Here is a 27,155-nt window from a genome sequence, read left to right as displayed (position 1 = left end):
TTGCCAATTAGGCACTTTTGCTTTTCGCTTCGACAACAAATCCTCCGCTACTGTCTCGTCAGTCAGCTCTCATAACTCTCTCCATGCTAAACGTTAAATGTGACTCCTGTTACTCTGTGCTGCGACTCTCATGCTGCCCCACTGTTGCAGGGAGTAGATGCACCCGGCAGTTTGTAATCATAGCGTCCGTCGTTGGACTGCTGATTTTAAGTAAAACAACGATGGGGGTGGTGGGCAGGTAACACCAGGAACGCTGACTACAATGGCAAGCCTGTTGCAAAGGTTAAATGAGATATTTTATTTATAAGGAAAAAGATTTGCACTGTCAAAAACTAATGTTCATACAGATGTATAATTCTGTTTGCATTTTGTTTGTCAGTAAAAATGTATTTAGTTTGTTAGTTTGGACAAGGTTTCAATAAGTAAGAGTAGGAAGAAAGATTTGCACCAACCTGCACTTGCATTTTTGTAATATTATGTTGATAATGGAAATAAAAACTACATTTTCAGAAATATTGCACTTTCTTGTAGTAGTTGAAGTGGCCCTCCTACCAGATGACAATACCAGAATCGCCCCACAAGCTAATTTGAGTTTGAGAACCCTGCATGAGAGCGTGTTGCATGTCACTTCACCATTTCTGGAGTTCAGTCAGGACCACTTTGTCAAAATAATCTTTATTTACTTGCACAAGTTTCATTTGGCGGTATGGTACTGTTCTGGGACCCCCTGCTCTTCCACGCGCTCGCGTGGAAAGCCTGAGGCAGGAAGAGCACACCTTCCTGCCCTTCGTGAGCCATCATGAACGGCATAAGCAGGGAGCGCAGCAGCAAAGAAAAACCCAGACAGAGCAGAGCAACCAACAAGATACAATGGTAAGATCATAATAGATGACAGGAGGCGCTGGGGTGGAGGTGGGTTGCAAAAAAGCCAGCAGAGGAAGCAGCAAGTGAAGTCGGGCTAGAGCAGTTTAAATAGCGCGCTCTGAATGCAATTTCTCAATAGGAAGCGAGCACGGGGAGTCAGCTGAGCCATCAGCTGATCTGCTCCGTGTTGACAGCTACGCTGTTGATGCTGATTTAGAGCTTGACGTAGTGGCCTGCCCGAACTAACGCTACGCTTGATTTCTATCAACTGTGGTGACCCAACATTTAAGGACCTGACTGAAAGGCAGTGTGGGTTATTCACATTAGAGGGGTTGTTATGTGTGCAGTTGCTTTACATTGCATTTGAATATCAACAAAATCAATCAAAAACAAAGGTGATAATTCCTTTACAGGGAGACAGCATTTGCATGTAGGATATTCTGTAAAGTGTGTGAACGTGTTTGGTGAATGCTGACACATCAACTTTTACCTCCAACTTAGGGAGGAAAACGTGAAATCAAGGAGGTGATAAGATGTGAAAAGTGCGCAAAATGAGCCAGAACTATTGTATGTCTCAATATATGAGTCAGTCTGTGCCAAGGCACAGTCTTAAATGTTTCCCTTTTTTTGTCCCTATGGTGCTGTTGCTTCATAAAGCACCCAGTGGAAACTTTTCCTCTTCCCAGACAGTCCAATTTCTAATTATTTGTTTGTGACATTCTGAATGTTTTATTCGGAACATGCGTCACTGAAATTGCCGATTATTTTTCAAAATTGTAGTCGGTAGAAAATATATGAAAACTGTGTGTGTTCTGTGAATGACAGGCTCTCTCTGTCTCTGTCTCTGTCTTTCATCATCTTTTGGAGGGTGTTGCTCGTCATTTCACTATTTCTGGTGTTTTATAAACAATGGTGATCTTACATGTATTTATTTGTTCGCCACTTGGCTAAAAGATGTGATGAGTTATTTATACTGTAAGGCTTGTTATGGGGGCAGTTGTTGTACATTACATTTGAATATTAAGCAAATCAGTTTTGAAAATGATTTTTTTTTGTCTTTTTAAGGTGCGTTATGTAACAATTGGCCACCTGTTGAACTCATGCGCCAAACAAATAGGGGGCAGCATATCACCAGATTAGCTAACTGCTGCTAACTGTATTCTGTTAATGACCGTAGCTACTGTTAGCTTGTTAGCTGGAGAGTTGGTGTTTACACTGCTAGCACAGGGAGAAAGAGGTTTTCAGAACTAGGGTTGATGAGAGCAGTGAGATTGAACCATATCACTACCCACAAGCCCTTTCGAACTTTATGTAGATATTTGATCCATTGTATCGGTGCAATATGAAGAATTGGCCACCTTGAATTCATACTCCAAACATACAGGGGCAGCATATCACCAGAATAACTGCTGTTAGCGGTATTCTTTTTTTATAGCCATGACTGTAGCTTCTGTTAGCTTGTTAGCTCTGTTAGCAATGCAGCTAGCTGGACTACCAGGGGAGTGTTGATGTTTACACAGCTAGAACACAGGAGCTTTGGACTGCTGGGAGAAAGAGGTTTTTCAGGCCTGGGGTAGCTGGTTAGCATGCTAACTTCACTGGATATCTCTTCAAACACCGAAATTGTTATTTCTTTACATTTTGTTGATAATGTTAAGTTTTGAATGTTTTGAATTGAAATTCTAATATTGGTAAGTGCAGCTTTAATGATCCTCCCTGTTGTACAAATCACCAAGAACACAGTACATACAGTATGTGCATAGACATGGATACATGTGCACATTTAATGCATGTGTAAGAATGGGTCTGCAAACAGTTGTGTGAAGCAGATGAATCTCTATACATTTCAATCTAAATGCTCCATTCACTATCCCTGCAGCTAGCAAGGCCAAAAATGAGCTTAAGATGATGGATGGGTGTTTGTGTGTGTATGTGTGTACTGAGCATACTGACCTATCTGTGTACAGATTACAGTCTTCTCACTGCACGAGTAGCCATATTGCCCTACGATACTATTTCACAGTGCTCAGTGTATATTTTGAGAGTATTACATCTGATCTTGTGGACAACAGCTGCAGTACTGCTATCCACATACAGTGTCCAGTATACATGGTGTGTGACTACAGACGTATGTATAGCCATGAGGGTGTTGTCCACCGTTTTCTGCGTGTGTCAGTGATGGAACAGTTTGCCAGAGCATTGACAGATAACGGCAATAACGGTCATATTTCCTCCTCCAGTTGGACAGAGAGTGACACATAACCCCAGAAATGATGACAAACTGTGTGTGTTTATCTGTGCGTGCGTAGTGTGGGAACTCTGTACATCCTGTTCAGCGTGTCAGCATTTGTTGTTGTGAAACTGAGATCGAGACAAGAGCTAAAATGAGGAAGACGCAGATTGTATCTGTGTTAGTTTCATAAAATGATAACATAAATGTCTGAAGAGTGACATTGTGTAGCATTGTGTATACCTGTGTGTGTGTCTGTGTTAATGGTTTGAGTGTACATAGGATGCATAAACCGACATATGTGTGTGTCTGCTTGTAAGCGTGTTATGATGAAGATACCCATACATTCTTATTAATTCTGACAGAGTGATGAATTCTGGGTATTGGGGGCTATAATGGTCCATTGAGAGAGACAGAATGTTTGTATCTCTGTGTGGAGGAGGGGGAAAGTAGGTAAGGTAGATAGGCAGATAGATAGATTGATGGATGGATGGATACTTACTACTGCTGGGTATTAGATCTCTGTCTGGTATGAACAGCTTGTATCCGTAATGTTTCTCTAAAACGTCCGGCAGGATCTCCAGAGCAAATGTTTCCTCATCACTGCTCGACCTGCTAGTGAAAAGAAAAACGATCATGGCTCCAGATTCAAAATCAAATACACTATCAGTTAAAGGAGCAGCTGGTAGTGGCTGCTAATGCTAAATTTAAAGGGTTAACACTCAAACAGTGCATCAAGCTAGATGATGTCACATTACACAATTTCTGGGCATTTAAGATTATTTTTTATGTGACAGTGAAATACCCTTATTCACTGTATGTTCAAGGGTGAGATGTAAAGATCGATACCGATGTGATATCGTTTAGTATGGCGCTGGAGCAAAGAGGTGGTTAGCTTAGCTTAGCATACTGACTAAAGGTCTAACTAAAAATCTATAAGACTTTAGATTATCACAATGTGTCAACACAACATAAATGTAGTAAAGACAACGTGTGATGTAAGGGGAAGCAACTGTTGTAACTGTTTCTTGACAAACACCAGTTATCCATCCGCCCTCTATACTTCAGTGTACAGAAGTCTGTGTGACAACATGTTACCAAACCTGGCAACCTCACTTCGTGCTGCTCAGCACAGTTTATCACTTTAGAGAGAGCCAGGCTAACTTTTTCCACCAACTTCCAGTTTTGATGCTAAGCCAGACTAGCCACGTCATACCTCAAGCTCCACACTTGCTGCACCAAAATTAGATAGTATTAATCTTCTCATCACTCTCTCAGAAAGAAAGAAAATCACTGTATTTCCCAAATAGTAGGAGCAGTGGAAGTTGTTTTAAATCATAACGGGCCTTTAATGTCACAACATACATGAGTGCTGTTGTGACTCGTGTGAGTGCAACATCCAGTGTTGTTAGCAGGCGAAGAAAGCATACATATGTACAAAGAAACTGACCTGCCCAAAGAGTCTAGGTCCACTTTAGTATAGGACAGATAGGCGTCATACTCCTTATTATCTGTGAGGAGAGAGACAGGCAGACGGAACATTAGAAGGCAGGTAAACCCTCAGTTTGACTGGTTCTGAACACTTCTGCATCTGGGCTGCACAATCAGTCAGAATTAGTCAATAGTCAGAACAAAACAGCATGAGCGTCAACTACTGTGATGTTCTTGCATATAAGTCTTTTTCTCAAGATGTCAGAAAATAAGTTTGTTTGGTCAAATGTCACATCATCATGATTTATTTTTACATTTGTTTCTGAAAAAACAATCGTAATGTCTGTCATAATAATCACAATATTATTATTTTTACCATATCATGCATATCATTCTTGTATCACATCACTGGTTATATTTACATTTAAAAAAAATAACACTGCTCAACTTCTCAGCTAACATTTCACTGTGCTGGTCTGGTCAAAACACAAATGACATTTTATTTTTGTTGCTGTTAATAATGTGTCTTTGTAAGTGAATGATAGTTTCTAATCACTCCTACATGTGGAATTGATGAGGCCGAGAGGCTGTTTACACTTGGTATCGACATGCTTCCTGAGTGATCAGATCACAAGTGGACAGCTCTAAGTACAGATGTGAACACCCCCAAGATGCATTGAGGACACACTTGAGAGAAGCCACAACAACAGGCAGAGTGGATCACACACTGTCTGATTTTCGTTTGGGCTCTCATAACCTGCCAATGTTGGCAGCAGATGTTTGTGAACACACTGCCTGTTTCAACTAACGAATGAACTGTAAACCGCATTAACCCCAGACTCCCTTACAAATCGCGTGTTTTTAAGGGTTGTTGCATGAGAAGAAACGAGATCTGAAGTGAGATCAGATCACAAGTGGTTGCTCAAGGCACACATTAATATCCGGTGTGAACTGACAGACTTTGAGCTGTTCGCTTGTGATCAGATCACTCAAGACAGACGTTGATAACAGGTCTGGATTCCCTCTAAAGGGAAAAAGTTTGGGGCACAAGATCTTGGGAATACCCTTCTGAGGAAGGCAGAGTGATTTAGGACTTTAATTTGAGTTTTGAAATGTGAAATTTATTTGCTTCTATGACAATTTTACATTTGACAGGTACTGTGCAAAATGAAGCTCATCATTATCCCCTCAATGGATGACAAAAAAAAAGAATCCGCTCAATCAATCGAGAAAAACACCTTTTTCACGTCGGTGCTTGCCTTTCCTAACTGCCTTCTTTGACTTAAATGAGTGAATTTGTATCATTTGTGCTTTTCATTGTCTCACCAACACTTACTTCCTTATTGAAAGCGAGTGCTGCCGTCCTCCATGCTTCTCATTCTTTGCTCTTTCTTGTGTTGCATGTATGTTGATATAATCTCTGTCTGAACACAGCTGTTTTATGATTGTCCTGAAGGGAAACGAGCACACAAACAGGCTTACCATCTTCAGTTTCATCACTCCCAAAGTGTCTCCTGTAGCAGAGCATGATCTCCAGGTTGTAACACTTATAAAGTGCCGTCAGGACCCCCAGCAGCAACAATATGACGCCCAGACCACCAGCCAACTCCAGACGATACATATCTACAGTGAGAGAGACACAGCAGAGGCAGGAGTGGAAAAGAAATCAATGAGATTTATATCAGTTAATGTTCAACAGACCACTGAAACAAAATTATCACACATTTTTCCTGTTTAAAACAAGGTATTCCTGCAGCTCAGTTGAGTTGATTTCTATTTGTGCTTTTTACAAACTGGTTTGCTCACCCCCGAGTTATGTGAAGTCAATCTTCAACTGCGATTTGACTTCAGGAAATACAAAAAATAAAGACTTCAATGACCCTCAGGTTGGCAAATTTTCTAAATCGATGACTGAGGGAAACATCACAGAGCTCACACAAATAAACGTTCAGACAAACAGGATTGGTTGATGCCGGCGTTCTTGCCAATAAAACACACTGAATTGACTGAATGAGGCACAAAAAGGACACACACACACGCACACACTCTGAGTCAGGCCTGTCAGACATGTTAACATGACTTGTGTAAAACCACAAAAACAAGCTTGCTGTCAAAAGCTAATTCAAAAGGGCGCTAATTATTAATGTTCCTTTGCTTCATTTGCTCATTCACAAATTTACTTTGGACTTCTACAGGGAGGTCAGAGGCTGAATGAATATCACAGTTAGGCTTAAATCAAAGCACCATTAGGCACAATTCTGCTGTCAACAATGAAAGAAATGACTCACTGTAATGTGAAATGATTATTAGGAGAGCAAACTATGAATTAACAAAAGACTCTGCGGCTCACTGCCGAGGTTTATCGGCTTGTCTGGTTGAGCCAAAGGGCTCAACCAGACAAGCCGATAAACATACAACACTTACATTCACCAGGAGGCAACTAGAGGCCTGAGATACGTGTGTTGCTCTGTTTCTGTTTCATATGTGAGTAAAGTAGGCAAATTGTTTGCCAACTTGTTAGCCATAAGAACTTATTATGTTTATTATGGTTAGTTAGTTTATAGTAGTTCCTGGTTTTGTGCAATTCTGCTGAATCGAGACTATGTACCTTTGACTAGAAACAATATGACAAGTAGAGTCAGAAAGTCATCAAACTGATTCAGTTACAACAGTAATTTCTTTCTTTACAACTGTTAACTGTTTCATGTTAACAGTAGCTAACATCATCACCATAACAACTTACAACTACAACTTAGTGGTCTTAAAATAATAAAGTCTGTGTCTGGGCTGCCTTTAAATGTTAAGTTGACTGAATCTGAGAAAACAAGTTGAGGTAATTTTGTAATGATCACAACAAATAAACATGATATTAATTCAGTTGTACATGCGCTATAGTTTTTTTTTTTTTTTACTTATTGGTGATGCTTCAAGTGCTCAGTAGAACTAGAGTGAGTAATAAAGTTTTAATCATTATAACTCATAATGCACCGGCGGTACTTTCAAGGCTTCACCCCTAACTTCCACCAGATCCGCGTTCGGTTCAACTCCGATCCGTCACAGCAGCGGAGCTGATAGGTTTCACTCTAGTCTATGTGTTTACTGCTTAGATTTGTCTCTTTTTCGAGATTTTTGTGCTGGCGTCAACACGGAGTCTTTTATTATGAAAATTAACCGGATGTTATGTTTTTGTTTCGATGTCTCACTTCCTGTCTGCCTGTGGTGAAGTTAACCCAATTCCCATCAACCAAACGGCTCAGTTACACGTCATCCTTTAAGCTTTTTTTTAAAATTATTTAATATTTAGTGTAGTGTAATGAAGTGTTTGCAAGTCATAAGTTTTACTTATGAGGGGGAAAGGCTCCAAGGAAGATGACTAAGACTGGTTTGGCAGATCTGCGTATAGTGTATTGCCCCACCTCCAGTAAAGAGCAGCACACAGCTTCTTCTGTTAGCTTTTAAATGGGAAGCTTGTGGGACTGTCTCTAATGCAGTGAATGAGCTATCTGCAGATGGGACTGACATTTTAATGGCTTGCATTTATGTGTTTGTCATCTATGTTGATGATTTTGATGAGAGTGTTTGGCGCAGGTCTAATGGTATAACTTAAGGTCACTGTATCAAAATGGAATTGACAGAAAAAGAAGGACCCGCCCGAGTTATTCTGTGTTTCAAAGACCTGTCGATTATAAACTGGCAAAAAGCACAAAGTCAGCCTCAACACGAAGTATACCGCAAATGACCTCATGTCAGCGTGTTAGACACACAAAAACACATACACACACAAAGAGATCATGTATGTGTGTGTGTGTGTTTGTGTGTGTATGAATGATAGTGCTATCATAGGCAATATGAGTGGATAGGAGATTAATGGAACATGGCTGGTGAATGACACCATGGGAAATATGATCTATTACTCTCTCTCTCTCTCTCTCTCTCTCTCTCTCTCTCCCTCTCGATCTCCCACCCACACACACCAACTTGTCTCGTTCCTGATGTAAATGCTCGTAAATGATGATTTATTTTTTGACTGCGTTCTAACTGAGCCTGAGGTCCGACCCCCGCAGTATCAGTGTGTCATCATGGGCTGGTTTTTGTTGCCACCTGGGAGAACAGCGCCACCTACTGTTCTGGTGAGCAGTCACATGTAATTATCCACGGAGAATATAATCTCTTTACCATCCTCTGTTTCTGCTTGGCTTGTATGATCTCACAACTATTTATTTTTTTTATGAATGACAACATTGAAGTTACAGATTAATGTCAAAACAGTCTATTGAAGAGTGTCAGAGTGAGACAGACAGACAGAAAGACAGACTTTTCCATGTTTAATTATTATTCTTCCCTTTTTTTTTATAACTTAACCCGTGAATAGTCCTTCTGCTGGTTGTAGTAAAGAATTAAATGACATAAAATGTAGAATTTTAAGGACAAAACTTAAGATCTGAGCCCTTCTTAAAAATAGTTAGAATAGGTATAATGTTTGTTGTTTTTCTCCCAAATGCACCTGTTTTCATTTACCACCATGGTATACAATCTGTCTGAAGTTACCACGTTTCACCAGTAGACGTCTCTCCAACTCTACTCTGAGCTGCTCCACCATCTTTACTCACACACAGAGTCACTATATAGTAGAAGGAGGTGGGACAGCGACAGAGAGGGGGATAGGGAGGGAGGGAGGGAGGCTGAGATGGAATGGCTATCCGAGGGAAAAGAAAAATAGTAAAATTTAACTAATTACCAAATATTTGCTCTACAGTGAAGTGAGCTCAGATTGCTTCCATTAGTAATGAGGCCCATTTAGAAGCCTCCGCCTCTCTCTCTGTCTCCCCCAGCCTCCATCCGTCCCTCTCTCCTTCCCCCAGTGTTCCTCTCTTCCTCTCTCTGTTCTTCTCCCCTCGCTCTATCACCACTCGCTCCTTCATCCATCTTTCTCAGATATTTTCCATTAGTAATGAGTCACTTGCCGCCGTCTCCTGATATCAACGCACAGGAAAATGGGAGCAGGATTTGAACGTTGAATCTTAAGTACGCTTTTTACTTATTAGGCACAGAAGGAGTAGTCAGCGCCACCGGTAATGGTGGTGTGAGTGTCTGCCTGTGTGGGGCGGCATGTGATAAAGAAAATTTCAATGAGATTTTACAGAACTTTTCTCCCGGTCGTGCTCTTTGTCTCCCCTCACAAACACACTGACACCACTGTTTATTTTGACAACCTTTGCTGTCTTTCTCTATTAGTTTTCATTTGCTTCCACTGGCTGTATGAGAAGTGCAATTAGCATCTGTTGCCAAAGCAATCTGTCGAAAAATCAACATTAATAATTATGAAATAAAAATAGCCTTAAAGCTTGTGTCCCAAACGTCCCATCTGCCCCATATTTCAATTTGGAACCACCATGAGATGCTGAAATGCCTCAAGAAGCAGTTTCTTTTAAGGTTACTCGAAGCCAAAGAAAAGCTGTCTCTACACTATTAAAGTGACGAGAAAAAAACTCAACTTCCCTCTAAACTTAAGTCAGCATACAGTAGAGTCAAAATAATGTTCTCAGAAACAACGAAGATGAACAGAGGAAGTCCTTCCTTCAGGTCTGTGCTACCAACAGGTTATTGTGTCTGATTAGACCTGTTTTCAGAAAGACTGCACTTGGATGACACCTCCCTCATTCTCCCTTTGGTTTTGTTGCTCCCATTATGGCGGGAAAACTCACCCCTTTGTTTTTATTGTTAGTTCATGAAGAACTGTGACCTCACATGATGCCAACATAGCTCCATCAAACCTGAACCTCAGCAGAGGTCCGATCACCCAAGAGAGCGTGTCCTCCCCAGAAAACCGACTATATGGGTAAAAAATGAAAGCAGCCTATTATTACCTATATTTACGTTTGTTTTAAGGCAGCAACATCTCACAGCTGTAGTTATTGGTGAAGCTTCAAAGGAGGAAGTGAGGAAAAATAGTATAAAGAGTGAAAAGTCCAGAGGGAAGAGGTCAGGGATGGACGGTCAGGTTAAACAAGCACTGGACTTTTTTGCAGAAGACCGCTGTTCACTGTGAAACCAGAAGTCAACAGTGGGTTCTTCTAACTTACTAATGTTGCGAAGTTGCGTCATGTACAAAACTCAATGTAAGTTATTTAGGTAATGAAGGTTGTTTGTAATTTAGGAGGTTACAGAAGTAACATAGTCATTTTAACAGAAACCACAACGTTTTCCTAAACCTAACCAAGTAATTTTCTTGTCTAAACCTAACAAAGTAGGTTTTGTTCCTAAACCTAACCAAACAGCGACTGTACGACAAAAGTCCAGCACGTGTCGCTGTTAAGCTGTAAAAGTCATGTTTTGGTTTTTTGGTGGTGACATGTCATTTTGGGAGTTGCTGACAATTGACCTTTTCATTTGATTGGGTATGAGGATGTGTTGGGCCAGAATGTGCAAAACACCTGTGTGGATGTGCAGGGCCTTAAAAGAAATCTAAACATCTACAGTTCCATGACAAATGGCCAACTCCATCTGCTGAAGAAGGTCTTGCAACCTGATCAAATGCTCCAAACCAGCTGGTGAAGGGCCCTTGTGTTTAGATAAACGCTTTTCACAAGAAGTTAGAGACAAGAAAACGTGACTCTTCTTGGAAAAAGTTAGGCTTACTGGAGAAGTGCCAAGCATGCAACGCTAAGTAGATTTTCACACTCAATGGCCTGTCTACACTTTCAAAATTCGAGTGTCTCGTGCCTGAGTAAAATCCAAAAGCGGTTTAAGCCACTTTCGTATACACTTATCCAAATCTCTGATGGCAGATCACAAATCTGAGTCCATCTGTCTTGTTTCTCCCGGGCTACAAGTATAGAGGGTGTTCGGTAAATGCCAAAAAAGCAAGTGGAGGAAGAATAACTTTGCACACTAGCAGTTTATTTACAGAAATAGCAAACAGAGACAGGGAGAGCAGGGGCTAATTTCACAATAATTCCATTGACTTTAGCTATTGTTATCATAGGGGACATACCTGTGATTGGGCATCTGTACAGAGCGCCCACTCAGGTGATGTATAGATGTTCGCACCTTAGAGAGACTGATGCATTCACACCTTTTCAACATCGGGCTCGAATGCATCTTTCACCTCCTCTTGGGGTGGGGTTTGATCAGTGTGATTGATCAAAGCTTCCTGGATGCAGCTGCACTTTTGCGCTGTTATTCCACAGCTCTCTGATCGGTCCAAGACACTTGAAGTGACAAAGTGCAAATGGGGTCAAAGGGAATGTTTGGTTGTATCAATCTCTACTTTTTGCCTCTGGATGAAGCAGATAAGATACGAACCTGTTGTGAACCAAAACAGAAACCTTTGAGTGACATTGTCGAAATCATGTCGTCCGTCTGTCCTTCTGTTTGTCATCTTCTCTCAATCCCTCCTCTCTCCTGTCATCTCTTTCCGTCCATCTCTCTCCCTCCATTTGTCTTTCTAGTAAGCCTCTCGTCATGGTGGCTGAAGGCAGCTCTTTCTGCTCTGTCAGTTACAATAAGTGGATGTGTATGGTGTGTGTACTGTAGGTGTGTGCATGCGTGTGTGAGTGCATGCGCTCAACATAGACGCATCAGCCCATTACATTGGGTCACTGCGGGGTGAGAGCACACCCTAATTCAATCACACACACAGTGCATGAAATCAAGCTTTGATAACTTGTGCTAACTTAGGACAACTTGTGCTTTGTTTAGGCTGTCATGTTGTGTTCAGGCGCCCAAATGTGACCCTGTTATCTTCAAGGCATTCAGGCCAGGAAGTGCTGGGACAGACTGCTGGCTAGCTAGCCCGGTTAGTGAACTTTTACTAAAGTAGCCGACTATAATTTACTGGAGTTCAATTCTATGGATACTTGGTCACTGACAATGAAGTCTTTTCTACACATCACTGTAAAATACAGTGTCACTGTTTTTAGTTCAGTTTCTTTAAGTTTAATCTGTTGCTGGTTCAACAGTTTCATCAGCCAGTCCTCATCAAAAAAATTACCATATCGGTCGACTATCAAAGCAGCTTATTACCATCCATATTTACGTTTGTTGTTAGGCGACCTCTTGGGGCTATAATAATTATTGCAGCTGCAAAGGAGGAAGTGAGGAGAAGTATTATAAAGAGTGAAAAGTCTGTATAGGACGGAGGTCGGGGATGGAGGATCAGGTTAAACAAGCCCAGGTCAGCGTGGCCAAAAGTTCCCGTGGAAAAGTCCAACAAGTATTCACTGACAGTTTTCACTTTCTGATTGAAAACTGCATGTCATTTTTTGTCATATGATGCATTATCTGAGCTGATGTTAACCCTCATGCAACTGAGGTTTTTTTTACTCCATATGAAAAACTGCCATAAAAATACTATATATTACTATTATTTAAAACTTTCACTGGGTTACATTTTTCAACCAACATCAGTCCTGATAATAACGACAAGATATTCTTTCATTTTCAGGGTTTTAACCCTTTAAATACCAGTTTGTTCACATGATGCCACTGTTTCTTTAAATGGAAAAAAACACAAACATTTTTTATTTTCCATAGACTTAAAACTTTTTTGACATGGAACATTTTCTTGTACTGAATGTGGTTTTTTTTTCAGTTGCGTGAGAGTTAATTTTTATTATGAGGCAAAGCGCCCTATAGAACACAAAGGAAACAGTTTGTATTTGGCCTGTATGCAAAATATTCATTAATACAGCCAAAATGATGCAAAAATTAAAGTTAAAAAACATAAAATGTATCAACAGTTGCATGAGGGTTAACGTGTCCCTCTGTCCCTCATCACCCCAGAACCTGTCCTAGCTGTCCTGTCTGTTGTTGAGGTTTCTGCTCTGATGTTGCCGTATCTTATCCATTAGACAATGTCATTAAGTTTTAAATATATCTGAAAAAATCCCATTTACACTTCCAATCAAATTAATGTAAGGGCAATGTAGTCTTAGTTGTAATAAATCCTCCTCAGCTGGCTCTTTAGCAACTTCGCTTTAAAAAAAAAAAAAATCTCAAATTGAGGTGCCTACTGATGAGCTAAAATACTTCCTGCATCGACAGAATGATAATTGCCCTGCAGGGGGTGAATTACAGTGAATGGGGGATTCTTTTCCAGGTTAAAGCTATTATCTCTTGCTCATTTTTTCTAAATCCATACTGATCACAGTGAAGGAGATGTAGATAAAGAGAAGCAGACAAGAGGGAGTTTAAAGCTTTGAGACAACTATTGCTAAATTAAGAGATAAATGGGAGGGAAAGGAGACGGAGGGAGAGGGAAGCCTGACTGTGTTTCAGACTTTCACACCGCTTCATTTAGAATCAACAGGAGACGCACATGAAGGGATACATTCAACCGTATTCATGTGTGTTCCTTCATACTGTGTGTGTGTAGCACAGCACCAAGCTTTCCAACAGCCCCTTAACAGTTGATGCCTCCCATGAGGGGAAGGTATATGTTTCTGTGTGTGCGCATCCGGTCTGATCACACACACATACAGAATGTGCCGCCTATTGTTTTCGTATAAAGCTTTGTACACAAACACACACTCACACACACATATTTCCTGTATTCATCCAAGTAATTACAGTGTGAAATAATGACGACCCTGCACTTCCCTTCCAGACCCCCTCTGGAGGTGTGTGTGTCTCTGTGATCCCGTGTGAGTGTGTGTGTGTGTGTGTTTGCGCTGTGTGCGAGAGTCCCCGGGGTGCTAGTTAAGTATAGTAAGATAGATTTGACACCCAAGGCATTCAGCGCGAGTCAGACGGGGAGAGAGAAAGACCTGTTTTTAGTCCTCCTCTCTCCCCCCCTCCCCGTGTTTTCTCTTTTTCTCCTCACTTTGTCTCTCCCAATTTTCTCGTACACCCCTCACCTTCCCCATCTTTATCTCTCGGTCCGCATCTATTATTTCTCCCTTGTTCTCCATTTTCTTGCCTCGTTCTGTCTCCCACCGTTTCTGCGCCTGTTTATCTCTTGCCACATCCCCCCTCCCCCCCCAATTCTCCCTGTCCCTGCCTCCCTGCATTACATACATTTATCTCATACAGCGGGCGTTCATGCTGCCCCCTTTTCCAGTGAGATTTGAGGTAACAGAGACAATTCGTCTCCTCCTCCAGCGATGTTTGGCTATTCTTTGTTTCTCTTCGTCTCTCTAGGTTTCTCTCTCTTTCTCCAGGTTGTGGCCTCTGACTCAAACAGGCCTGTTCTCTCTGCTCATCAGATGGAAAGCAAGATACTGCAGGACTGCTGCAAATGTTTACAAAGGGAACTGTGCCCTTGTGCATTTTTCAGCTGAATATTTAAAGCGGTAACTATAAAGATCCTTTTTTCTTTTTTGTCTCCATCTGTGCTGCTCAGCACTCGTTGCTGATGTGTTCTCTCACCACACTTTCCGGAGATCACCTGTCAATCAGAGCTTCTGTAACATTGTTCCTCTTGGATTCTCTGTTGGTCTGTCTATATTTGTGCTACTATTTTCTTCCTGTCAGTTGTTTAAGAGCAGCTAGCCAAATGTTTGAAATTAAGCTTTGGAGGAGCGTTTTACATCTCGCACATTTCTTGATGACAGCACACAGTTTAAAGCCTTAATTATCTTGGAAGCCGTTCACATCCACAAATATTTACTGAGCCATAAAAGTAGCATCAGCTCCTGAGCTGTAGGGGTTTTTCTTGCTAACAGAAACATAAAGAGAAATGGAATATGTCCCAGGTAACTGGAGCAGATACCGTTTTATATTTAGCAAGTCAGGGTAAACAAGTAAAGCACTGCCTTTGGGACAATACACAGATGAAGCTTTAAATCCAGAGCTTGACTAGGCTACTTGTTCACTGTCTATATGGCAGTGAATTGTCTGTGAATAGATATTCCTTCAAGCTCTTGTTGGTAAGATAGTTGATTTGTGAGTCTCATTCCCAACTCAGTTTTACTAGTTTGCCAACAGGAGCTTTAAGTCAATATATAACCTGCTGAGAAGAATAGTTTGACATTTTGGGAAATTCGGTCATTTGCCTTTTTGCCAAGAGTTGGATAAAAAGATCAATACAACTCATACGTCTCAGCGATAGTCAAAAAAGGTCAAAAGGTGAGCATACGCTGTTCACTTTATTCTTTACCTGAGCTAGGGCACTTCCACGTTCTGTTAAATTGTGTCCTTACTTCCGTTTAGAGCGGAGGCAGCATCATTTTGCTTAGCAGCGTCAGCTTTACCTTATTTTACTTGATAAAAAAGTACAGCTTGCTATGTGTAAGGATGTCATGACAACTGGATGAAGAGAAATTAGTTTTTAAATCAGGAGCGTTTTGAAGATCGTCGGAAGCCAACAGACAAACACCTTTTTCCTGAAAAGTTTCTGTTCGCCATAAGAAGCCTTGCTGCCGCACATCCTCGCCGGTAAGTGTGTATTTGATGATGCTGTGTGTAATTTTACTTGATAGACAGGTATGGTTAACTATGATTAGCAACCACTAGCATCAGACTAAGGCTAATACAACTACTCCACAGATAATGTTACACTTAACGTTATTGTAATACTAACACTGAATACTGACGCAGTTCCAGTGTAACATCTCCTGCTCACATACTGTAGTCTGGCATTGTATTCAAACCAACACAAAGGCGCACAAATTGTGCTTTTTGCACAGTTATAAATACTGTTTTTATGTGCTTTCGGTATGTCACAAGTGCCACTTGTGTGGTTGTGAAGTTATTGGTTTATAAACAGTTATTGTGGTGAAAATGACGGTAGAAGTGCAGCTAACTCGATCCAATCACTGCAGTGTGGCTGGTGAATATCCCCGATGTTTTCGCTCTTCTCTGGGCTGATTTCCATTAGAGTTTGATTTACTGGCTCCACTGGTGGTAGCACTCTATTACTGTTGGTCTGTTTTGTTGAAGTCGAGACAGCCAGTCACCAGATCTATGAGATCTTGGCACAACAAGCATGCTGCATGCTTATTGACTCATGACGGTAATGAGATCAACTCTTTAGGTATTGAAATTTGTTATTGGATGACAAGATATTTTTCAACACTCGATAGTATCAAGGCAATTCGATCGGTGCCATATAAGTTTTCCCTCCTGCTTTCTTGTGGTCCTCACCAGTCTGCTTTCCCTCCCCACCTGCTCTGCATGTCCCTCTTCAGCCTCTCCCTCCTTGCAGTGTTTTTCCATTCATTTCCCTCACCTGTGTTTCCCCGCCTCACTCCACCTGCACCTCATCCCCTCATTAGTTTTGTTTGTATTTAAGCCAGTATTTTCCAGTGTCCTCCAGTGTCTCCCTGTGTCTCCCCATGGTATGTTCCTGGTTTTAGTCCCTCATGTTTTTACTGAGTTGTACTTTGTTTTTCTAAGTTGGTACTCTGTTTTACTTTGTGTCACTTCTTTGTGATTTTGGCATTTTGCACTTCTTGGAGTCTTTGTTTTTGGATTATTACAGTTTATGTTAATAAAACTCGCCTTCAGTTTCTTAGTCCTGCCTGCCTCCTGGGTGTTTTGCATTTGGGTCCTCACCTTTTTTTTACCACAAAACATAACACTTTAAGGATCATGGTAGGAACATTTGTGTACCTTGGAGAGAGCCAGTCTAGCTGTTTCCAGTCTTTATGCTAGACTAAGATAATCTCCTCCAGGGTCTAGCTCCATTCTTTGCTCATGGACATGAAAGTGGAAAGAAAGAGATGAGTGTATTTCCCATAATTTTGAAGCCTCTTGACTGATCGTTGTCTTGCAACATGGTTCTACTACTGGTCCCTTCACTGCCCTGCTATGGATCAGTGACTTGCTGGTTGCACGATTTTAACAAATAACTCATTAACATCAGTACGACGGTTTGGGTCCCCATTTTTTTTGTTTTTCTGTCGTCTTTTCATTCCAAACGGCTTCAAACAGTATCACAAAAGCAGCATACAGTATAATGTAATAAATAATAATTGACAACCTTCACAAAGTAACTTTGATCTTCCAAAAAGAATTTGCTCTTTGACTGTATGATGTGGAAGCAGAAAGCAGCTATGGGGTACTCTGCTCTAGGCCCCATCTAATATTCCCTGTCCTTTCTGTTTTACGTAAGTGCTGCATAAATATAGTTTCAGGTAATGATGATGTTGATGATGTTGGTGTCTGTCAGTACAGTCAAAATAACAAATTTGAACCATACTGCTGTTTTTTTTTTTTTTTAAATGAGCAATTAACTTGCAAGCTGTTTGTGATGATCACATTTTCTCTGTCACTCAACCAGATTTATTGTTCCAGGAGAAGTGACAGTTATCACATGATAAAGAGATGGCACATTTGAGGCACTTATTTGATTCTGTCTCTGTGAAATGTGAGGAAGGGAAGGGAAAAGAGTAATATACCTTTCTTCTGGAGTATAGCGCTCCCGCTGCGCTTCCCTATATGGTTCTCCACGTAACAGGTGTAGTTGGCCAGGTCTGCTTCCTCCACAGCATCGAACATTAAGGACAGCTGCATCTCCTTCTCCCCTAAATGCTCCCTTAAAATCCTGGAAAAACACACAAACAGAAGATAGTAGTAAGAGATATCAGCAACATCTATTTACACGTTTTAAAAATATTTTAAGAAAGACAAAGGGCACATAGACATGTTTGAAAAATAGGATGAGTTGAAGTTTTCTCATGGGCTATTCGTCAAACAATAGCTCATAAGAGTGGAAATGAAAGAGGGAAGAAGAGAGGAGGGAGTGAGAGAACAAGGAGGGAAACATGTAGGTCTTAGAGACAGTTGGAGGTCCATTTCCCTGGCAAAAAGCTTCAAGAGGAGAATGAAGAAAACAGGAGAGAGTAGAAATGAGGCGTGGAGCATAGAGCAGATGAAAAAGGAGGACAGAGGGAGCAAGGACGCATGTGTAGAAAACATTGGCGACAGCTGGAGCAAGCCTCTCTCCTTATGGTGAGGTCATACTCCTCTAAAAGGCTGCGAGGTGGAGGAAGAGAGGAGGTAGAGGAAGGGGGGGTGGAGACTGAACTGATGTTTGGGTCACAACATGCACCTTAAAGCCTGATTTGAGGTCAGATTCAGCCATAACCACTGATATCTAAGATCAGACTCAGTGTACTGACAGTGCAGATTCAGAGCAGTAAGCACAGATGGATGAGTAGCATCACAGGTTGGGAATTTTTTCCCATTCCGTCAAATAGGTCTGTGATAGTGAACATCTCATTTAATGAATTCTAATTCATTACATTTTTAAATATATAATTTAAATTGGAATTGAATAACTATTGCAATTTTATTTCATAAACTGTAACTTACATCAATTTATGCTCATATTAAGTTATTGACATTAATATAATTATTTCATGTTGTTTCATGTTAATGTATTTTTTTGTCGTCATTCGTACAGACCATGAATGTCATTTTGAATGTCTTTGTTTGGTCCCATTATGATCATTTCTATACCTGCATAATCTGCATAATTTACATAAAACATGTCAAACATGTAATGACAGAATAACTTTAATATGAAAATCAGAAATGCAGATTTGGGCCTGGCAGCAGCCGAAATCACACTGTTGCTGATGTTGACTGCTGCTTTGGCTCCAGGGGTCTGTGTACCTGTCAGGAAAGTTGGACTAGCTGCCCTCATAGGTGCTTGTGCAGTAGGGTCTCTAATTGACCCACTCGAAGTCCTGCTCCCTTTAGTTACTGTTGCTAGGTTGGACAAGTTTGAAAATAAGAAATATGGCCATGTTGGTCCTGTTTAGTCAGGTGCTGCATGTTTAATAGATAGTTGCTGTGAGTCAGGCAATATAGCTTCAAGAAGCTGTCGGCAAGGACTACAATGTGTGATGGAAGGATATATTTATGATGTTAAGTTTTATGAACACGGCAACATTATACGTATTCAGAAGTTATTCTCTATGTATTATTCTTGACCACAGACCATGGTGCTGATCGTTATACTTTAGAAGATGTAACTATATACACTGTCCTTTAAGATCTCAGCATCAATAGAATGAGACTTTACATCATAGTGTTACCTTTGAACAAATGTTTCTTTGGTGATGGTGTTGATGTTCAGCTGATGGTGAGGTCTACCACACAGGCAGCTAGTTTGACCACATAAAAACGAGAGGCGGCTGGCTTGACCGCAGTCCTAATCCACTCTTTATAGCGTAAAAGGTATCTTTAGTTTGGGTAATGGAATAAAAACCTTCCACAGGGTGTCCAGTGCCACTTTTAGAAGTCCCCTAGCAACTTCTTTTAGCCATCTTGTTAACTTGTTGTCTTTTCTTGTTGTGATGGACAGTGCACATAGCACATACGTACATATAAGGCTAACAGGAAACAGGGAAGTTGACCGAGGTTCATTCAGGTACCAAGCTAGCTTACTGTTATTTGACCAAAAAAATGAAAGTGGGCAGGACTGAGGAAGGGTCAATTGTGGAGTTTCTCAAATTCGATTCTTAAAATTGCCAGTATTCTGAACACACACAGTTGCTTTCTCACCTAAAAACTTTTCAGAAGGGAAAACAGTTGACGACTTAATTTACTCCAGCCCTCCTGCAATTAAAAACAACCCATCCAGTGGTTCAGAGGGGAAGATTATATTAAAAGCTGGTGTTTTGTGAAGTGAACTCAATGTCAGCTTCTAATACCCGAGTAATCCTAGCTCGAACCTTGGAGGAAATTGTCTCATAGACTGCGACAAGACCAGAGAAAATGAGTCTGAGGAGTGTGAACTGAGACAAATCTGGACAGGCTTTTGGAGTGTCGTGCGGCCGATGACACACAATGCAGTGTTTGAATACAGAGGGTCTCGTGTCTGCTGCCAACATTTTTGATGAAACTATAACCATAGTGCAGGGAAGTTTGATTTTTACAACACTGAGCAGGACATGGCATAAGACCCATGGAATAAATGGGTCAAAACAAACACAAGCAATAATTACAGTAAAGTAGAACAGGCTAAATATGAGAATTTATATTTATTGCATTACTGAATATTTGGAAACAGGCAGGACAAAAAAACCTGGCAAAGGTATACACTTCCTTTTCATTCTGAAGTGGCTGAACTCAAAGTGAATGAAAAACCATTCACAGTTGTAATAGCTTTGCTCACACAAATACTTTTTACTTTTACATGACTGAAAAAGAAGAAAAAGATACAGTGGTAGTACAGTATTCCCACTGTCCACAAGCTGAGTTCAGCCTGGCTTAGGTTAGCTGTGTAATGGGGTGACTTGGTTTGAATTGAGAGAGAGTGTTCAAATCAAACCAGCAGACAGCAAAAGTGTTGGAAAACAGATCAGACAGGACACAGAAGTTAGTTTTTCTTCTTCTTTACACAATATGCTGATTTGACGCTGATTTGACCTACAGTAGTCCAGACTGACTGATTCTAAAACACACAGGGGCGAGCAAATGCAACCATGGCAGGCAGAGAAAAGACAATATGTAGTAGTTCAATGTTGTTCTCTTGGTAATTAATCTTGAAAAATAACAATATCTGACACTTGAGTCTTTTATTCAAGTGCTCAAAGAATTTTGACACGCACACAATTTTAGCATTGGTCATCTCTGTGGGAACTGAAATACTATCCTGTCAAAGGTTCCTGAAGAAATGCACTAAATGACGTTCTCGTGCTCTCTTCCTCTGGGTGTTAGTGGTTTAGAGTGTGTGCATCACTCTGATGTTTACCAGGGCAGAGCATTAGAGGTCACTGTCAAAAGCAGCGACTTGCTAAAATCCTCAATTAAAAACACATCACTTCCTCTCTTCCTTTTTCTCACCTTCCCTCCAATATCTCTCCACACCCACTCCTCACCCATTTCAGACCTCTTTTCTTCCTCTTCTCACTGCTGTCTATTTCTCTCTAATCTCTACGATTTCCTGACATCTGATATTAAATACTCCTTCCATTAAGTAGTGACGAATTATTTCTTCAGCTAATCTTTGATTTTTTTTTTTACATAAACCTTAACACCTGGATGTGATCACCCTTTGACATGTTCATGCAATTCTAATTCATTCAAAAAAAGTGAACAAAATCTCCTGGTAATCTCTGGTAATCTCTGTATTCATATCCTCTTTTGCCTCATTGCTGCTTTTGACATGAAAAACTTAATTCTTTTCTGCTGCCTGGAGATCCTCAATGTCACTGGTACTGCCTCCTCCATGCTGAAGTCATTCTGTATGTTGCTGAAAGACAGCAGTTCAGCTTCACCTCTGGTACTACACCTCTGTCCCAAGATGTACCCAAGGGTTCAGTACCCAGTCCTCTGCTGTTCATCCTCGTCACGCTGCCAGCCACTTTAAAGATCTCCACTGATACGCAGATGATGTCCAGCTCTACTTAACCACTAAATCCTTTGACTACAACTCATGCCACCCTGACCAACTACATAAGTAAATCATGGATCAGGCGACACACAGGTAATACTTGTTAGTAGGATAGATTCTCTGTTCGTTTAGGTCTTTTCATTGGCACAAGTGATTGTGAATCAGTTTCACCTGCTTTGGTGCAAATGAAAGTGACAACAGGTGCAATGGAGAGGCAGAAACAAGACAACCCCCTAAAAGGGAATGGTTTTGCATTTGGTGGCCACAGACAATTGCTCTCTCCTTATCCTTCCTGACTGATTCTACTCTAGTTTTGTGTTCTGCTAGTGTCCTTGTCACTACAGGTAGCATGAGGCGGTACCTGCAGCCCAAGCAGGTTGCACAGGTAGTCCAGCTCCTCCAGGATGGCACATCCATCTGTGCGATCGTAAGACAGTTTGCTGTGTCTCCCAGCACAGTCTCAAGAGCATGGAGGAGATACCAGGAGACCAGCCATTACACAAGGAGAGCTGGACAGGGCCGTAGAAGGGCCCAGTCCAGCTCAACCCAGCAGCAGGACCAGCATCTGCTCCTTTGTGCAAGGAGGAACCCGAGGAGCACTGCCAGAGCCCTACGAAATGACCTCTGGCAGGCTACTGGTGTGCATGTTTCTGACCAAACTGTCAGAAACAGACTTCATGAGAGTGGCATGAGGGCTCCCCCTCTAGGGGGACCTGTGCACACAGCCAAGCACCATGCAGCTCGATTGGCATTTGCAAGAGAACACCAGAATTGGCAGCTCCATCATTGGCACCCTGTTCTCTTCACAAATGAGAGCAGCTTCACACTGATAACACCTGACAGTCCTGAATAAGTCTGGTGGTGGTGGACATTGTGCTGCCTGTAACATCATCCAGCATGACCGGTTTGGCGGTGGGTCAGTGATGGTCTGGGGAGGCATATCCTTCGAGGATTGCACAGACTTCCATGTCATAGCCAACTGTACCCTGACTGCTGTTAGGTACTGGGATGAAATCCTCATATACACTGGTGCAGTGGGCCCTGGCTTCCTCCTGGTGCAAGACAATGCCTGACCTCATGTGGCCAGAGTGTATAGGCAGTTCCTGGATGACGAAGACATTGATGCCATTGACTGGCCGTCTCTTTCCCCTTACCTAAATCCAACTGAGCACCTATGGGACGTTATGTATTGGTGCATCCAACGATGCCATATACCACCACAGACTGTCCAGGAGTTCACTGATGCCCTGATCCAGGTCCAGGAGGAGATCCCCCAGGACACCATCTGCAGAGTCATCAGGAGCATGCCCAGACGTTGTCGGGAGTGTATACAGGCACGCATGGGCCATACACTCTACTGAGTCACATTATGAGTTGCCATGAAAAAATTCATGCAAGTTGGATCAGCCTGTGATTTCAATCTTTTACTTTGATTTTCAGTTTGAATCCAGCCCTCAGTGGGTTGATGATTTTGGTTTCCATTGACCGTTGTAATGTCATTTTGTTCTCAACAAATTATACAATGTACATCAGTAAAGATTTTCATAGTGAATAATTCTTTCATCAACATTTGATGTGTGTTTAAAGTGTAAGTAAGGTCACCACCATCCCCTCCACCTCCTGATGTGAAAGGTGGCTAATAAGCATGTAATATGAACGTGACATGCCATGTTTGGTACAGTTGTCGACCTTGGATGTATCTGTGGTTTGTAGAAAAGTTAACTGCTAACATTATATCCAGGAGAATGGGCTGTTCATGTTCTCGAGCAGAACCATATCCAAAAAGTAGTTCCTCATTTGACTCTAAAACAACCTTAAGTTGACCAAAATGCTCCACAGAAAACACTAGTAATTTTAGATACTGAAGACTTGCAGAGTGGCAACTAATAATTTACACTGGTGCAGATACAAGCTGTAGTTAGAAAAACAGTGAGGCTCTGACAGCAGTTGGATTGGACAGCTGATGTGAATTTCAAGCAGGTAAAGAAGCCTCTCCACACCACTACACATATGGGCCAGTGCTGCCTTCAAGTGAAAATGAAGGGAGCACCGCCCCAAGTGGAAATATTGCAATTAGGAATTCATTGCACATGAACGAACCATGAACTATGATAGCTGAGTTGTGGAAATGTGGAGTGGCTAGACAGGACTGACGCTATGCCAACAACTGCAGTCAAAATAATTATACTGCTCATATTTATTATGTTGGTGGTGTATCTTCCAAAGACAGAAAGAAGCAAGATTTTCAGAAGGGGAGCTCTTGAAGGCTTAGTGTGGATGAAAAGTCAAACTTCCTGTGCGTCACACAAATCAAAGCTGCTTTCTCTAGGTGGTGTAGTAATAATGAGGTGAGAGAGTTTTCTCATATACTGCTGGGTAACAAGAATTTGTAATTATAGCTATTCACATTATTATAGATCCCATGCAAACAGACAGGGTCACACACAGTCCAGTGGCCGGTGCTGCAGCAGGATGGGTGGTGGCTGCGAAACGTGAACAGATTAATGTGCATCACAGCAGGAGTCTGTCTGCTGTGGTGTGATTGTTGGATTTGGAGTAGCGGTGTGATTGGATCAGAGGTGGCCAGAGGACTGGACTGAAAGATGGAGAATTCATCAGGCAAAGGTTAATTTAATACCACGGGGCATGATTAATTTGAAGTTTGAACACTCAAACTCATTCACATTTCTGTTCTTTTTATCTACAACACTGTTTTCCAGGGAGTGAACACTTTCAGAGGCCACTGGGTGGCTTAGCTGTTCCAGAGACCATCATCATTTAAATGGAGAACATGGGTTCAAGCCCCAGCAGGTCAGCAAGTGGCCCTCCTGCTGAAGTGTCCTGGAGCAAGACACTGAATCTGCTGTTCTGTAGCTAACACTGACCTCTGACCTCCATGTGGAGGGAGTGTGGAAGGCAAAAGGATTTCCCTTTAGGGAGGAACATTAACATTATTATTGGTGTGTTGAGTTGATAAAATATGGCGGCTTTCGGTTAGAAAAGAACATTTTGTCTAGATTCTACTTTAAAAATATGTTTTAATGATAAGGGCTTTGACAACTTCCAGGTCAGGGTGAGGAAGCTGGTGCTGATAGCGAAAATAACCAGTACAGGATTGTAATTACGTCCATGTTAAAGCACTATTTCTTTACAGGATGCTGTACCAGAAGTGATTGTATAGGAATATTCTCTCAAAAGTGGGCAAGTTGAACAATAACATGGAAAAAGCAGTGAAAACAAACAGGCTATTCTCTGCCGGATCATGTAGTCACTGTGTGCCTTTAAAAGAAATAAAACCTCAGGTTGCAGGTGAGTAGCTGAGGAGGCAGTTTATGATAATTAATGTTGATAATGATAATTTAAGCATTGATTAAACAGTTTATTTACTGGTACACTGTGATTTCCTCATTAACACCATGTTTATTTACAGAGCCCAGGAGGTTAGTATCTTGTACCTTGTAATTACTTGTTTCCACAAATGAGTAACTTGTGCACTCAAACTCAATTGCTTAGAAAGGTAGGAAAGTAGTGCAGTTAAACTGTGCTGTCATGCTGCATTCAAAGGGAAACTACTTTATTAAAACTGAACATATCGCTAAAATAGGTCTAAAGCAACTGCATCTAATGGTCAGGGTGAAAACAAACTCCCAGGTTAGATTTATGTGAAGTAGAGTAAACCAAGGCCAGCAGTTAAACCACAACCCAAAGTGGTTGTTGCAAACAATTGTAAGCTCAGTCTGACCAGGGACTTGGAAAGTCAGTCACAGTTGGGGGTGCTGAGGGGTCAGTCTATTTAATGACGTCATTGTAAATGGTGCACGACATTCATGTATTTTGCAGTATTTGAATGGCCTGGATAACTTATATCTAATAGTTATTAACAACAATTTGAGAACGTTGTTCACTACAACTGACAGCAAACTTGAACAACAACATCAACAGCCACATCAACTACAGTCAAAAATAGCAAGGAACTGTAGAGGGAGAGAAATTCCCCAGACTCCCTTAAAAAATTGCTCAATTTTGTGAGTTGTTGAGTTGAGAACACTGTTTATGTTATTTGGGCCTCCTTGTAAATTCAGCATATGTTATACGTTAAGGTCTTTCTTTATGTAAAAAATATTGTGTCCATTTGTCCCAGTGATGTAGGTGTTTAGTTGCATAGGTTATTGATCTGATCCCAAGCAGTCAGAACTGATGAGCTGTCCCCTTGTGATCGGGACACCAAAGATGCTTGTTAATGCTGGGTTAAACAGCCTCATAGTTTATAATAATGCAGGGCAGTGAGGTTACAGACGTTTCATAGAGGAGAGGGGCATATGTAACGTGGATCAGTCCATACACTTGATTGATAAACCAGAGAATTGTAGAGAAAGTTCAGGCTTCATGGTGAAAGAAAGTATTAATATCTTATACACTTATCTTGTGGACTTCTCTCATGCCTCTCTGCATTACATTTTTTCATCAATTGATGGTTTTTATAATGGCTCCTTTTAGGGGGTACAACCTCAGCACCCCTTGTTGACGCGACCACGAGCCTGACTTCCTGGATTAAATTTGACCTACTGGGTTTTTTTCATAGTTATGCACACTCACAGCTTTTCTGTATGGTGAGAGATTATGATTACGGCAAGAAGCAGGGATCAAGTGTTCACTGCATTGTGATGTCAGTTTCACAGAATTTGACAACTGAGATGAAACAACATAAAAAAATGAAGTTATTTATGCTTACGTGCAGAAGTAGACGATCTCTGAAGTCAAAATGTTCAAATGAAGGATACAATTTTGCCTCACTAAAATATTTTCAATCTGTGTAACTCCACATTGTCCACTCTAACCTAAGCACTGCCACAAGGAGACATGAAGTAGTGACTCTAGTCAGAGATGCACAGCAATCATTTTAGAGAACCTTCATTTTTTAGTAATAATATCAATATTTGGTGCCGGTGTATCAATAATGTATTGCTAGAGGAAGGAAGATGATATCACGGTGTTCTTCAACCCTGGTACTCTGGGCCTCCTGCATGTTTTAGATGTTTGCCTGAACCAACACACCTGATTCCAATGAACCGGTCGCCTGAAAATGACCCATCGATTTGAATTGGACCTACTTTTAGTGATATTGTCACACTGCAAAATCTTAGCAAATGACTTTGGAGAGCACACTACTATCATGCAATTCATCCATTTAAATAACCAATACAATCAATAGAGAGAGCTACAAAAATAAAGCCCAGGATGCAAAGGACCCTTGTTTTCTTTTAACATGTAATGCTACCATGTGCAGTACAGATGGTGTACTGTACACCCCAGTAACAGTGCTGCTGTTTGATTTTGCAACAG

The 27,155-nt window shown here is 41.2% G+C and overlaps 1 protein-coding gene across 5 annotated transcripts in view; it reads right to left on the bottom strand.

Moving 5' to 3' along the window:
• Window positions 1–27,155, bottom strand: part of il1rapl2 (interleukin 1 receptor accessory protein-like 2) — a 428,930-nt gene that overhangs the window by 10,851 nt on the left and 390,924 nt on the right. For 4 of the 5 annotated variants that reach the window (XM_084352205.1, XM_084352206.1, XM_084352208.1 and 1 more), the window contains 4 exons: window positions 17,866–18,011; window positions 6,008–6,148; window positions 4,545–4,605; window positions 3,597–3,709 (listed from right to left, as the gene is read on the bottom strand). In XM_084352205.1, coding sequence (XP_084208331.1) covers window positions 3,597–3,709; window positions 4,545–4,605; window positions 6,008–6,148; window positions 17,866–18,011 — 461 coding nt within the window. The remainder of the gene's footprint in view (window positions 1–3,596; window positions 3,710–4,544; window positions 4,606–6,007; window positions 6,149–17,865; window positions 18,012–27,155) is intronic. The other variant, XM_084352207.1, reaches the window with a different exon arrangement.

This window comes from Pagrus pagrus, assembly GCF_965226575.1.
Source record: "Pagrus pagrus genome assembly, chromosome: 5".
Classification (NCBI taxonomy): Eukaryota; Metazoa; Chordata; class Actinopteri; order Spariformes; family Sparidae; genus Pagrus; species Pagrus pagrus.
This window is presented reverse-complemented; position numbering and strand designations above follow the sequence as displayed.